Below are 14,294 nucleotides of genomic sequence, written 5' to 3'. Positions count from 1 at the left end.
GTGGGGCCCATAGAGCCACAAATCATAATCTGGTGGTCTTGTCGGATGAAGGCCCACTGTTCTCAGGTATGTATTCTGAAAACATTTACTGAAACACAACTACATAAACACAGGGAAAAAAGCCCCTCAATCCAAAGCTTAGTTGTTTTCTTTTTCGGGGATTTTGCTGCAAATGATTCATGCAGTAAAAGTACAGCTGAAGGTCGTTCAATTTTTAAAAAATGTCTTCAGCATATGCTCAAGAGATTGCCACACTGGATAGTCACTTGATCACAGTACCACTTCAACCACACAAAAAAAAAAAAAGCTAGCAGGGGCGTAGCCAGGGGGGGGGGTTGAGGGGGTTCACCCCCCCCCCCCCCAAATTTTTCAGTTTTGCTTGCATATATATACACGCACACATACAAACGCACGCATGAACATACATAAAGTATGCTTGAACCCACCCCTCGAAAAAAATTTCTGGCTACGCCCCTGAAAGCTAGGTTATACACGTATTTAGATATATAATTTTTTAAAGACAGCAGTACACTCAGACTGTTTATTTGTTCTAAATCCTAAGGACACAGTAATGCTGCGATGTCTGTGCAATGTTTTATTTTTAAAAAGAAATGTGATCACTGTATAGAGTGGAGTACAGCCATTGAAATTCATTCCAAACAGGAGGCTAATCGCATGCACTATTCCCAGCACAACTGACAGCTACAGAGGTTTGATGAGAACAAAAGAAACACTGCCCAACACAAGTGCCTAACCTGAATGATCAACAGTGTGATTAATTGTTGTGACCAGACCAATGTCATGTCAACAGTGATGATGTGCAAAAGCAAGTCATAAGAAATGCGGATGTCATGCATAAACAACAATAACATACTGTAAAAGAAATGAAGCAACATGGAGGTATTCACTGTGGAGTAAACATTCAAGTTCACATATGCTTGAAGCACCGAAATATGTCTGCAAGGCGAATGGTTGGGGTGATATTCGACACCTTTTGCCACTGATGTAGTGGAACACGAACACCGTGCACATTTACGTATGTATTCAGAGGGTCACATCCACCAAATACAACGGTTGGCCTTTGGCGACTGAAAGTAGGGCCCCACATCCTCCCTGCGGTAACTGATGGAACTTCAATGGTCAGATAGGATGGTCTGACAGATGGCTCGCATTTTCTAACGCTCAGTTGGATGCATTTCTGCAGGTGACGATCAGAGGCTCTGAAGTGGTGTGGCGACAACTGCGCACCTTCAGCTGATTGAGCAAAGGTGTTCGACACAGTGAAATGATTCGCTCTCTCATCTGCACGAGTGACTCTAGTGGCAGCAGTGTTGCCCGCATTCAGACCTACAGAACTATCCTTAGGTTCCAAAGCTCTGTTCTTTTTGCTGACCACAGTAGACTCTGCACCCCTGCTGTCCAAAGTACGTTCCATGCCACTGCCAGCCTTGTCTTTCACCTTTTTTGGCTTGGGCACCCTGCAGGAGTCCTCATTCCCTTCATCAGAGCTGTGTTTGGCAGACATGATGCTGTTGTTCACAGGGCATTCTTCTACATGAAAAGCTATCCTCTTAGCCTTGCTTGCCAAGTTTTGCACCATTTTACTGTCCATGGGCTTGCCCCTTTTGGTGCTGCTCTGCTCAGAACTTTGCAAATCTTTCCAGTCGTTACTTTTCATGGTTCCTTTATCTTCTGTGAGCTCTTTCATCAGGCTTTTTCTCGGTTTCTTCTTACTAGGAGGCTCCACAGACTGTGCATCACCTTCCTTCGTTTCACTGTGCTGTGGCATTTTCTTCAGAAGAACTTTAACAATGCCCTTTCTTTTTGCTAGCATGCTGCTGCTATCACTCTCCGAACTAAGCCTGTTTGCAAGTCTGGGATTGCGCTTCCTTTTAACAAGAGGGCTGTCACCTTCACTATCTGAAGCAAGCCTTTTTGCAAGTTTGGGGCTGCGCTTCACTATTGCAGGAATGCTGCTGTCACCTTCGCTTTCTGAAGCAACTTTTTTTGCAAGTTTGGGCTTACGCTTCATTTTTGCAAGAGGGGTGTCACCATCACTGTCTGAAGTAAGCCTCTTGGCTTTCGCTGTAACCTTGGTGTCACCATCACTGTCTGAAGTGAGCCTCTTGGCTTTCGCTGTAACCTTGGTGCCACCACCCTCTGCACTTGGCTTTCTGAGCTTCCTCGTCGACAGGGGAGCATCAACTTCGCTGTCTGACGTAACACAGCCCTCTTTCAATTCTTGCTTTTTGGATGATGGATCGACAGGGGATGCATCAGAGGCTTCACTGCCATGACGAGTCTTGCGCCTGGGAGTGACGGCGGCATTTTCTGTCACCTTTAGACTAGCCGTCCTCTGACGGGCAGTTCTTCGGGGCGACATTACAGCCTGATCTGGTGCCTTTATGTCACCAGTAATAACCTCGCCTGAACAATCATCCGCATCTGTCACGTTTGAGAAATCAGCTGCCTCGTTTTCGGTACATTCGTTAACAGATTTCTCTTCTGCGTCAGTTTCAAGAGTGTCTGTGCACTCCGTCACTTCCTGGCTTTCTAAAGGCTGATCGCTGTCGCCATTGGCGGCTTTTACTACTTTGCTGGCACCCTGAGAATCGATTTCGCTTGCACTGGACACCGCAGTGCCATCACCTTCTGCGGGGGCGGAATCGTCTGTCAATACAACCGCTGACTTGGCTTCTTCACGCGCGGAAGCCGGCGTGCTGCACACTTCGCCGCCGTCTCCACTGCCGGATAATGAATCCTTCGCATCAGTAATGGGATCGCACTGGTCCAGGGCATCGAGGGATTGTTGCCCGTCATCGTTCAATATCACATCGTCGAATGCTTCAGCCAGCGAGGTGTCTCTCTTAGCCGTGGCGTTCAACTCTGATATAATATCTTCAATCGTTTCTGCGCGGCCATAGCCATTACCTTCGACGTCGGTTTCCAGCCTCGTGCCTTGATGCTTGGTGGCCTTTTGTGGCGTGCCGTTGACCGTGCTCGCCTTCGTGGTGACCGTGCTCGCCTTCGCTGGAGACTCCATCGCTCGCAGAACTGCCGGGTACCTCGAAGAGTTGCACTCGAAAGATGAGAGGAGATGCGCAGGCCACCAACCGGATTGTAGAATGAACGCCCGCGGTAACACTAGGAAGCGTCGGAAATGACTAAATTATCAGGAAGTCGGTAGAATGTTCGCACGTAATAAACGAAATGTTTTACGCCAATATCGCAACGGCGACGAAGCAGCTGCAGATTCCACGAACAGTGCTTTCAATAGCGTGTAAACAAGTCCTTCGCAGACATGGACGCGGCCGTGTTCTAGGCCCTACTGCGCTGTCAACAGTGCTAAAGCGCTAAACTTGTACTTCGCACCCCCTGCACGTGATTCTCACTACAGGCTTTTAGACGTCGGCATCATAAGTGGACAATGACTTCGGGCACATAAATTAAGCGCACAAGGAATCAACAAAGTTGCTCGTACCGGCGACACAATCGGACGCAGACCGCCGCTGCTACCCTCGCTTCTCCAGCACTGCGCAGACGCGCAGCGTGGCGCGTCGATCGAGCCTATGAACAAGTTCACCTATTTGCCTTTATAAATCTCGGGCCATTGTCGAGAAGCGTCGCTGCCGTATTCTCTTTGCAGCCTTTAGCTGTTTCATTTAGTTATCACGGACTTCACGCATTTTATAAACATCGTTGCGACGGAACTGCAGTCAAGCATACTCGACGCTGATGCTAAATGCATTCGGCTCCCTGCAATTATTAACAACCACGTGGACTGCAGACCAAAGAAAATGGCACCTAATTGCTTGCATGGGGCGCCTCCTTCGTGATATAACTAAAGTCACAACGCCGTGATCGGCCAATATGTTCTCAAAGACGTATTTGCCAAGTACTCGTTCTCGCAGAGCTCATACAGGACACATTTTATGGAGTTCCCCATTATTACCTTTTTCACCAGCGTGACGTACCGCAATTACGGTGGAAGATTATGGCTATGTAACCTCCAGTGAGCAGTTTTATGCTCATAAGCTCTTAATTAAGATTAGTTTAGGTTATCCACCTGAAGTGAACAAATTGCACTGCTGTTTTATCAATATTCTTTAAATTTGTTCAAACTATAGAAAGAACATCCTTTCATTGCACCATGTTTTCAGTTGGTTTACACACACATTCATTGTGCAACCTCAGTACAAGTACCTGCATGTAGAATAAGCAGCTAAAATGAACTTCTTTATTCAACCACACTGGGCAAGATGTGCCTCCGTAATTGCACAAATACTCACAGCACATTTACCAATCCACAGCTCTACATAGGAACCACCTTTTATTAAATATCACGGAAATACTGCTGCAAATAGGCACAACATTTCGGACATGTTCATATGATGGACACCATGGGGTATACATGATGAATTGACAGGAGCGGTCATATTTGTGCATTAGGAGACTTCAAAATTTTGTTGATTCCTATGTTAACACCTACAAAAGGCGTTCACACAGAAACATCAGTCAAAAATTAGGTGCAGGCCTACAATACCTGAAATAAAGCTTGCGGTATGTCGCTATTGATATGATATACAAACCTTTAACTAACTGGTGTCTTGATGTGCTTGGAACATGTTTCCTGTAAGTAAATGCCATGAGATGGCTTGTTTTCTCTCATATGGCTTTGGTTAAATTTAATGGCCGATGGTATATCACACACAGACCTCAGCCTTAGTGCATAAGCCATACTTTTGAAGGCGGTACACGAAGATAAGGGGAGCATTAAGCTTTGCTGCCACGTCGTGCTGTTCTTTCAGCAAAAGCATTTGAGAGGAGGGTCATATGGTCTTGCGTGCTCATTCTTACTGAGAAAGGCATAAAGTCCCTTCACCATGGTGATTTGCTGCACAGTATAGCAGATAACTCACTCAGTTGAAAAAGCTTGAACTTGAGCTTGCTGGTAAACCTTTGTGACTGGAAACAGAGTGAAGAAAAGTGGAATGAGAAAGAAAAGACAGGGCAGGTGCTATTTCTTGACCAGGTAGGAGATATCAGACATACTATGCAACAGCAGTGAGCTGTACACAAATGTCGTGGTCGCATCTGGTGGCCTGTTAATTTGCAACAAAAGTTGTGGCGAGGATGTATGTGATGCTACCACTGTACTAATGACGGCAAACTATACTGCATCAAGGTAGCTCGAGAAATCTGCTACTTGGCAAGTTCATTGTAAAGCAGAGTTATGGGTAGACAGTTGTTATTCCAGTTGTTACCAGTCTACCTTACTGCTCAGTCCTTAGTGGCACATGATGTCATTGTAAGAGTTGCTGCCATTGTGAGCTCAAGCGTAAGTTTGTACCGGGGATGTTTTAACTAAAGTTCATTTGCAGCCACTCTCGTGGTAAGGGCTTGGATCTAGGACTAAGCTTGCAGACCCTGCAGAATCACTGCACAGGCTCGCTGATGACACATCCTGACATAGCTTAGAGTCGCTCATGTCATCCGCCAATGCTTCCAGTATGTCAAGCAGAAGGTCTTTGCTAAGGCTCCGTATCTTTGGCAGTCTTGCAACCTGCATAAAGCATCATGATGGACCATCATAATTAATAATACTATAGAGGTGATTTTTCACAATATATATTTGCAGAGATGTGAATAAAAAGCATAAAAGGAGAGAACCATATACTGAACACTGAATTGCTGAATGCTTGCTGCGATCTGTTTCTCTATGTGCACTCGTATTCATGGAGTCAACAGTTTTTCAGATTCACTCTAATGCCACTCAGTACCAGCACACTTCATCATCACTTCATCATCACTTCATCACAGAGATTAATGTTTGCTGAAAGCAGTACAATGTTACACACTAAACAAAGAACACACCTGAAAGAATTTTTTTCAACAGAAAAAAAATTATATAAAGTGGCACTGCTCGCACACAAGAGTACTGGAGGAGTTAGAAATTTTTATCTTTCTAACAGCAGTTTTTCATGACACTACATTTCCCTTGTTCCATCTATGACAGTTCCCAATATAGCAACAGAAAATCAGTCCACACACCTTTGGATAATGATGCACAATGAGGCTAAGGGCATGCTTTTTCATGTCTGTAGCTTGGATCCTGTCAGCCGCTTCCAGAATCTGGTTATGAAGAAAGGGGCAAAAAAACACACCACAATAGGGACTTAATGATTGTAGAAAGAAAGCCACACTTTTCCGGCAGTTTACTTTGTAAGTAATTCAATGAAGTGAGTTTGGCAAGAAAAATGTTATTTCACTCAAGTAAATTTTAGCAGACATGATATGCCCTGAGGGCAGTTACCTTTATTGGGATGCACATACTCACTCAAGTGCTTTCAGTCTAAAAGTACTCCACACTGCGCTACTGACATATAGATAAAAGAAGCTGGCATATGTGCTTAATTGCTTATCTTAAAGAAAGGCAATATGAAATACTCTACTTTGAACCTTTAAATAAATCTCCACAACAGAAAAGCCTTATTCGGTTCAGGTCTGTGGGAACTCTGAGCTTAAAGGCTAAATTAAATGTTTCTACATACCTGAATAACATTTTCAAATGTTACATTCATCTCCAGGTTCTCCTTGCAGAAGGCTTGTAGGCGATTGTTAGTGAAGCCATAGAAATAAGGTGCCGAGAAAAGGTACCTGACAAATATCGCGCATCAAGGAGAACACTCCACAAGCACATTTTGGTGGTTTCAATAGCAGATATGTGTGCTGTTACAGCACATTATACTGATAACTGGTGCCTCGTTTTACACACCAGTGTTTAGTCAATGACACTACAAAACCGATGAGGGAGAGAGAAAGAGACGTCCATTAGAAAACGAAAAAAAGAAAAGAATAAACTGGCAAGCTTTTCTGGACTTCTAATGGGCTTTCAAAATTACATATACTTTCTTACTCTTTACTATATACATTTACTCCTCAATCAGTGTTTTGCTTTGAATGTACCCTAGAAATATATATTTTTAAAAATTATTTCTAGCTCTCTAAGGAAGGCATAAGGAGTCCTTCACAGCTTCTAGGAACCTAGAATGATAGTGTAGTAGTACTTTGTTGCAGTAATATTCAGTAAATGATACATTATGGGCACTGCATAACATGAATAAGATAACATTAGTGGTTATACTCTGGATGCTTCAATACAATCTCCAATGCACGCATGGTCAAGCACAAAAATCTCAGATAGTCCAGCTTGTTGTCCACTATGCCAAAATCCATGTAGTTGCTGCAAAGTGACACTGAGTGCATATCTCTAGAGATCAGCAGAAAATTTTGCTTTGGTGCTACAGAGCCAACGTAGCGTGAGAGAGAGATGTAAATGCTTTAGAGTATGGCAGCACTATACACTACTTCGAAGACTGAAAATAAAAGCCACAGCTACAGTTTCTGCAAAAAGGATACAAGGAATCTTCAGGTGGCATACTGATGTCACCATAGTAGATATACCTCAGTAGGGTGTTGAAGGACTGTAGGGATGGAATCATCTCACCAATGGCAATCTGAAATTTGAAAATCTCAACTGAATAATGTATGTTCTGAACAGCAAAAATGAGCAACTAATGATTCATTTTTCATTCCAAGTTTGTTAACAAGCTCTAGGGTTAGAACTTGTGTTCTTTATGAATACTTCATTTACACAACATGAATGTATAATTAGTTATACTTGAAAAGCATTCCTGGAATATGCATAACTATCACAGAATGTATTTGTCAAACCAGTCCCTTACTAGTCATCAAAGTCTAGTCCTTATAAGCAGTCATTAGCATATCAATTAGGTAGCACCATTTCATGGTTCAAAAAATGTCTTATGCCAGAAGCACATCATTAGCAAAACCACCAATTCTAAATCGTGGTCTAATATGTCTCCCATCTAGAGGTTTTTATGCAAGACGATACATCCTGAGCCCCCTACGGAATCTTAACAACACAAAAGAAGCTGACAAAATAGGTTCCTGGGTAATCAATATGCTGTAGCATAAAGCAGTGCGTATTTAATCACATTATGCTTAGCAGTACAGTTCTTCAATTAACATGTGAAGTAACAATGACCCTTTCAAAAGCTTTAGTAGCAATGACATGGCTTTTTCAAGCATCTTTTATCAATGATAGCACTCACATTGACGGTGTTGTGGTCTGGCATAAAGGACCGGAACATGGCTTCAAAGTAGCTACACCGAGCTACAAGCACCGACTTGTGAGCTGGGATCGGGTGGCCATCAAGCAACAGCGTAATGTCACAGAACTCACGGCCTGTCTCCTTCAGGAAAATCTCCATGTCTTGCTCCAACGTTGTACCTGCAACCATTTTTTTTTTAGAATGAAGCGTTATATTGAAAATTAATAGTAAAAAGAAAAGCCTAGGAACAGACTTGTAGACTTGGCTCTTTTACAGCTGTACTAGCCTATTTAATGCAATCTGGGTCTTAAAAATCCAGCCACAGGAAGCTCAATTGACTTGATGTGGTTTCATGTGCCAAAGCACCAACTTAAGGTATATTTTAGAGGAGTAGAGGATTAGTTGCAGTCACTGTATTAGTATGGGTGGATCATCTTCAAATGCAACGGTTCTATATGTGCACATACAGTGAGGTATAATATGATGTTTTTTGCATTATGCCCTATGTGAAATGAAGCCACAGGATCCATATCCCCATGCTCAGCAGCATAACATCATAGCAACTGAGCTACCATGGTGTGAAGCCATAGGAAGCTGCATTAGACATCACTGCAAAATGCTGCTCGAGGTGCGTGAACTTTTAGCAGTTACCTAGCTAATTAAAGAATACAGCAATTTGTATAGAGAATACAGCAAATTGAATACACCAGAAATTATGTGACAGCACTCTAGCAAAACTTTTTACCTGCACGGCAAACTGCATGAACACTGTTTGATGTTACTAAAATTATTATGTTGTTGAGCTGCCTTTAGATTGACTATTTGTTCCAAGATGTGTCTTAATATAACAGCACATAGAAAAACAAAATTATAAAGCAAGGTAGTCCGGGTAAAGGACACCAATTTTCATTTAATACTCACTTGCACTTCAAAAAATGAAGAGATAAAATCCCAGACTGCACCTAGTGTTCACAAACTGGCATGATTCTCCAGAACTACTGCTTTTACAAATAAGACGGAAAGGATCATCATCACTATTTCTGAAAATTGGACACAAGTATATAAATACTATGTTTTATCCTTTCTTATAGCTCAACTGATTAACCATTCTGTTCAAGTACTGACAGGAGTAATGAAAACTCGTAAACAGGGAGTGTGTGCTGGAGCCAACGTTTCAACAAGCTGACTTGTCTTCTTCAAGGCTTCAAGTTGCAGCCACGAAGAAGACAAGTTTGTCGAAACGTTAGCTCTAGCACAACCCCTGTTTAGAATTTTCATCACAAGCTTCAGTCTTCCCCTGATTCCTGCCTGATAGCAGTAATGTAATATTAGGCATAAAAAGCGTATTAAATTGCTTGTTTGCTCATGTTGCCTCACTTTATGAAGCTCAGCCTGCTTCGGCCAAATACTGGCAGTAAGAAGCAACAAGCCAGTAGTAAGTTATCAGTGCCAGTTACTCCAGCACACCTAGAAAGCATAACAGCCAATGCTGCTTACCAGCATAGTCGAACATTGGCTCAAGCAGTGAGCGCACAGCAGGCATCTGTCGGCGTCGTATTATCTCCACCATGAGCGGCTGGGCAATCGTCTCAAACTCCTTGCTCATCACAATCTGGTTGTAGGTGCTCTCCTTTACAATAAACTTCAGGCAGAACTCCTGCATTCAGAAAATCACATGCAGCCCACCAAGCTGCCCCAAATGAGAGCGAGGGGGCACTAATGAAATCAATGAAGAGATGTGGCATGAAAAGTTAAAAGAAAGAAAAGAAAAGAAACAGACAGAGAAAGGAAATTGTGTTGCACGGGACAACCTCTCTCCTCAATATAACAAAAATCATTCAAGCCGACTTACAGACAGCCGCTTCACTTACAATGGACACTTGGTTACTGTTAAATAAAGACAACGCGATCGTCAAAATTTACGCCCTGTTAGTTTCACACTTCAAAACAGAATAAAAGTTCAAGGAATAATGACTGCTCAAAGTTAACGTACAAATACACTATGTTTGTCTGGTTCCACAATAAAATTCTGCAAGGAGGCACAGGGCAGAGAACAATACTGTGTGTGGTGTAGTGAGTCAGCTTCTTCTCTGGCAGCATCCCTCCCTGGAGGCAATTATAAATATACAACTATGTCATATATAAGACAGGAAGAAGTTCCACACCCAGTTTCTTTTGTTTGTCAATGATACAGCCACATCCTTTGATGAGAAAACCTGGGTGTGGAACTGTAACTACATGACTTCTTATCACTTCAGACCAGGGCCGTACCTAGGAATTTTTTTCTGGGGGTGTTTGTGTGTAGAACGCCTAACTTTGGCAACTGGTGGTCGCTGTGAAGGTGTGCAAGTATTTTAGTGTCACCCGAAAAGTTAAAGCATTCGGGAGGTGTCAGAACCCCTCAACCCCCCTTAGTTACGGCCTGCTTCAAACCATTTTGTCTTGTTTGGATAGCCATAACCCCTTTAGTTTCAGTTCTCATTTGCCTCATATTCAGCCTTCAAATGATTCATTTTTTACGAAAGTTCGTGACAAGGTGCCTGAGTGTTCAGCGCCTAGATGCCTCAACTGCACCAACATCCCTAGCAGCCCTGGAAGAATGCCCAATGGAGGCCCAATATTGCACCAGATTGGCCACACACTGGAAAAGATTGGCACAGCACTGGACACACTTACAGTACTGCAGCAGATATGGTGCATGCCATGTCAGCTCCTTCACACCATTCTTCACACCTCAACTATCCACTGCAGGCTCAATCGAGGCTGCATAGGAAAACACACCATATTTTCTCACATATAACCCACCCCTGCATCTAACCTGCACCCCTAACTCTACAAAAAAAAAAAAAAAAAAACACGCATATAACCCCCGCATATAACCCGCACCCCAACTTTTAAGGCACAGTTTTCCGTTTTTTGGTGCGAGTTATATGCGAGAAAATACAGTACTCAGAAGCCCCAGGGTAGTCACTGAAATGCACAAGCATTTCATGACGGAAGGTAAATCTTTTTCAAACTGTATTTGCTGGTCCCTAGTAGACCCACCTTGATAAAGTCCAGACGCAAGTCAGAGGCATTTTGAAGGGCAACAAGGACATTACGATGGTTGATGGCTGCCTCAAGGTACTGGACACACAGGTGCTCCAAGCGCCTCATGTGGAACTGTCAATGCGACAAGCATGATTCATGTGAATGCAGGCATGCACTCCCACTGTTCGCAAAGCCAGACACTATGAGGTCACTGCTTTTCTCAAAGTAATTTATAAGTTATTCAGGTTATCATGACGTCCAAAGTTTTTGCAATGATTCCCTTAAAATAACTGCACACACCTTTCTTACAATCACATCTGACAGCAATCACCTCATTACAATCAACATATCACAACAAGCTTCTCTGAAGCCGGCCTCTCTAGGAAGTGATCTTGTGGCACTTCTTATCTAAGCCATTTTGTGACAGTTCAGTTCAGTAAATTCCAATGCAATAAACATTCATTCAGAAAATCATTTGGTACAGTGAAGATATTTCAGTTCCTTCTCATCTCAGTAGCCAACAAGTCTTAATGTAGAAAAATTTGCATGTCAAAAATTATTGTCTCATTTTTATTCCTAATTGACAGACGGTTACTGGACATTGAGAGGCAGCCAGGCACGAAATTTCATTAAACATGGGTTCATAAATCATTATATAAGCCATCACACAGCAAAACAATGCGGCTAATTATTTATAGGTTATCACAGAAATAAATGCTTCATTTCTTCCTCTTATAGGCATCAAATAGTAATTCTTACTATGACAGTCAGCATAGTTAGCATGTCAGCTACTGCTAGATGGAAAGCTACACAAGCAAATGGCATTAATCACTTACTGGCTAATGGGGTATTGTCCTACCACAACACATGTGGCAAGAACACATTCAGCATCATCCAGTTTGGCTGAGTTAAGTGGTGCATCTCCAACATTCTTTTCATTGTCGCACGAGTATGGGAAGTTGGGGAATTTATTACACAAGTACAACTACAGTACAATGTCTGTACAGCAGTCTTTGCTTATACATTCACAAGAAGCTTTTTACTACAAAATAATAAGCCCTCTTAACACAATTTATACAGATCAAAACTTACCTGAACAGCCAGCCTGTAGACATCCATCATAAGAAGAACAATGCGGTCACTCATGGGGTCCCGGCCTGGAATCAATGACATGAGACGGAACATATTATTCTCAAATGTAAACGTCTTTGTCAGAGATTTGTCTGGCTGGGTGAAAGAATTCTAGATGCTAAACTGACACCAACCACAGTTCCAGAAAGACTGGACGTTTAGAGACCCGTTCAGTCCCTTCCTCAGAGGTTGAGCATGGAATCAAATGGGCCACGAAATGTCGGGTCTATCTGAAACTGTGGCCAGTGCTACTTCAGCATCTAGAACAGTTATTATACACTAAAAAATAACACATAGAGACAACTGGTGCTAGCAATTGATGCTAAACTGAAACGCAGTGAAAACAGCCTTTTGGCAAATCAAGCCCTCTGTGCAACTGACTCACTTTGCTAATAACATATTCATTTATTTACAGTAGCTGCTAGAACAATACTTTTTAACATAAAAGCATTTGTCAGACAACTAACAGTAGTATTTATTATACATACCTAATCTCCACTAGAATATTAGCACATATCCACACTGCTTAAAAAATATAAAGCTTCTCTAATGGCAGATTTTTGAAATGGCACACTCAGAGGAAGTATTCATTGGTAACTGTAAAAATGGTGTGCTAGGTGCATGTTCCCGGTCTTCTCCTGTAATATTCCCATGTTACTGAGAATGGTCTTATTAAGAGTTTAATACATTAAGCTTCTGACAACAATAGTGCAGAGCTAGAATTCTCACTTCTCTCTGCTGTTATATCACTGAATTATGGTTGCTTGTACAGCATAAAGGTACAGTGATGTCCTCCTTATCAGTTTTAGATTACACAATTAGGTAAAATCTAGAGCTGTGCGAATAGCAATATTTTGGGTGCGAAGCGAATTCGAATATTGAAGTGTGAGTGCGAATCGAATCGAATATTTTTCGAATATTTCTCGAATATTTGTAGAATATTTTTCGAATACTTCGAAGCAAAATTGTAGAAAAAAAAGTTAGAAAGGATTCCTATGCATATTTTTATGAGGTAGCAACATGAAAGTGTTTTTCGCTAGGTTGATGAAGCACTGGCGGGGTGGTGTTACATAGTTGTCTTATCAAGAATGAGGCAATGTAGAGGCCAAATTCTATTTATGTACATGATTTGGTGCAACCAAAGTGTTGCCAACAACACTTTACACGTGATAGGCAAAGATGCCATTTCCTCAGCCTCTCCTCCTCTTTCAACTTCTGTGGAAGCCCAACTGATGTGGCGTGGCGGACAAGGGTGCGTTCCCTTCAAGTCCGGAGTTCCAAATCTGCCTCGTAGACGTTGATATATAAGAACATCTGAAATTTTGGATGCTAAAAAGCTTCGGCGTCCGATTTTTCAGACTTCCTGCCCAAATTTCATGCCCAAATCAGCATTAATTGAGCCCCCAACTGTGCCACATCTTTCATCTCCATGTTGGAACCAGCGTTTTCTTGAGTTAACACATTTGCGACCATAGCGGAACTTGAAAGGCAGCTTTGCCGCAATGTGGGGGTGTGATTAGGTGAAGCATATTGAAAATCTAGACCCCACCTCCAATCGGACGTTGACTGTGTCTTGGCAAAGTTCGACCGTAACGGAGCTTGAAAGAAAGCTTTGACGCAATACCGGGGTGTAAAGAGGTGAAGCACATTGAAAATCTAGGGACCACTCCCAATCGGACGTTGACTATGTCTTGGTAAAGTTTGACCGTAACGGAGATTGAAAGGCAGCTTTGCCGCAATACCGGGGTGTGATGAGGTGAAGCATATTGAAAATCTAGGGACCACTTCTAATCGGACGTTGACTGTCTCTTGGCAAAGTTCGACCGTAACGGAGCTTGAAAGATAGCTTTGCCGCAATACTAGAGTGTAATAAGGTGAAGCATATTAAAAATCTGAAGGGGGTCACTTTCAATCGAACGTTGACTTTATTTGTTTTTGGGAAGTTTGAATAGTTTGAATAGTAAAATTCCAGTGCGAATCGAATCGAATAGCACACAC

At 42.4% G+C, this 14,294-nt stretch overlaps 4 protein-coding genes across 12 annotated transcripts in view; 2 read left to right on the top strand and 2 right to left on the bottom strand.

The window, feature by feature from the left end:
• Positions 1 to 14,294, top strand: part of LOC119389505 (sesquipedalian-1) — a 147,862-nt gene that overhangs the window by 12,186 nt on the left and 121,382 nt on the right. The window lies entirely within an intron of this gene.
• Positions 1 to 14,294, top strand: part of LOC119389507 (ubiquitin carboxyl-terminal hydrolase 32-like) — a 214,190-nt gene that overhangs the window by 140,464 nt on the left and 59,432 nt on the right. The window lies entirely within an intron of this gene.
• LOC119389504 (nucleolar and coiled-body phosphoprotein 1) lies at positions 794 to 3,551 on the bottom strand. The gene is made up of 2 exons (XM_049414453.1): positions 2,144 to 3,551; positions 794 to 2,092 (listed from the first exon to the last, which is right to left on the bottom strand). The coding sequence occupies exons 1-2, from the start codon at positions 3,041 to 3,043 to the stop codon at positions 929 to 931; spliced, it is 2,064 nt and encodes a 687-aa protein (XP_049270410.1). The 5' UTR covers positions 3,044 to 3,551; the 3' UTR covers positions 794 to 928.
• Positions 4,314 to 14,294, bottom strand: part of LOC119389503 (leucine-zipper-like transcriptional regulator 1) — a 166,122-nt gene continuing 156,141 nt past the window's right edge. For all 3 annotated transcript variants that reach the window (XM_049414450.1, XM_049414451.1, XM_037656796.2), the window contains 8 exons: positions 12,258 to 12,322; positions 11,181 to 11,297; positions 9,633 to 9,792; positions 8,136 to 8,314; positions 7,420 to 7,517; positions 6,552 to 6,657; positions 6,052 to 6,132; positions 4,314 to 5,563 (listed from right to left, as the gene is read on the bottom strand). In XM_049414450.1, coding sequence (XP_049270407.1) covers positions 5,372 to 5,563; positions 6,052 to 6,132; positions 6,552 to 6,657; positions 7,420 to 7,517; positions 8,136 to 8,314; positions 9,633 to 9,792; positions 11,181 to 11,297; positions 12,258 to 12,322 — 998 coding nt within the window. In that variant the 3' untranslated portion in view covers positions 4,314 to 5,371. The remainder of the gene's footprint in view (positions 5,564 to 6,051; positions 6,133 to 6,551; positions 6,658 to 7,419; positions 7,518 to 8,135; positions 8,315 to 9,632; positions 9,793 to 11,180; positions 11,298 to 12,257; positions 12,323 to 14,294) is intronic.

This window comes from Rhipicephalus sanguineus, chromosome 4, assembly GCF_013339695.2.
Source record: "Rhipicephalus sanguineus isolate Rsan-2018 chromosome 4, BIME_Rsan_1.4, whole genome shotgun sequence".
Taxonomy (NCBI): domain Eukaryota; kingdom Metazoa; phylum Arthropoda; class Arachnida; order Ixodida; family Ixodidae; genus Rhipicephalus; species Rhipicephalus sanguineus.
The sequence above is the reverse complement of the archived record's forward strand: the minus strand, read 5'-3'. Positions and strand labels throughout refer to the sequence as shown.

What these genes read in the sequence shown, in the direction of transcription:
- LOC119389504 (XM_049414453.1), bottom strand. Translation starts at nt 3,043, where the DNA reads ATGGAGTCTCCAGCGAAGGCGAGCACGGTCACCACGAAGGCGAGCACG. An exon ending in CAGAGGGTGGTGGCACCAAG is followed by an intron (nt 2,093 to 2,143) that starts GTTACAGCGAAA and finishes GGTGACACCAAG; the next exon opens with GTTACAGCGAAAGCCAAGAG.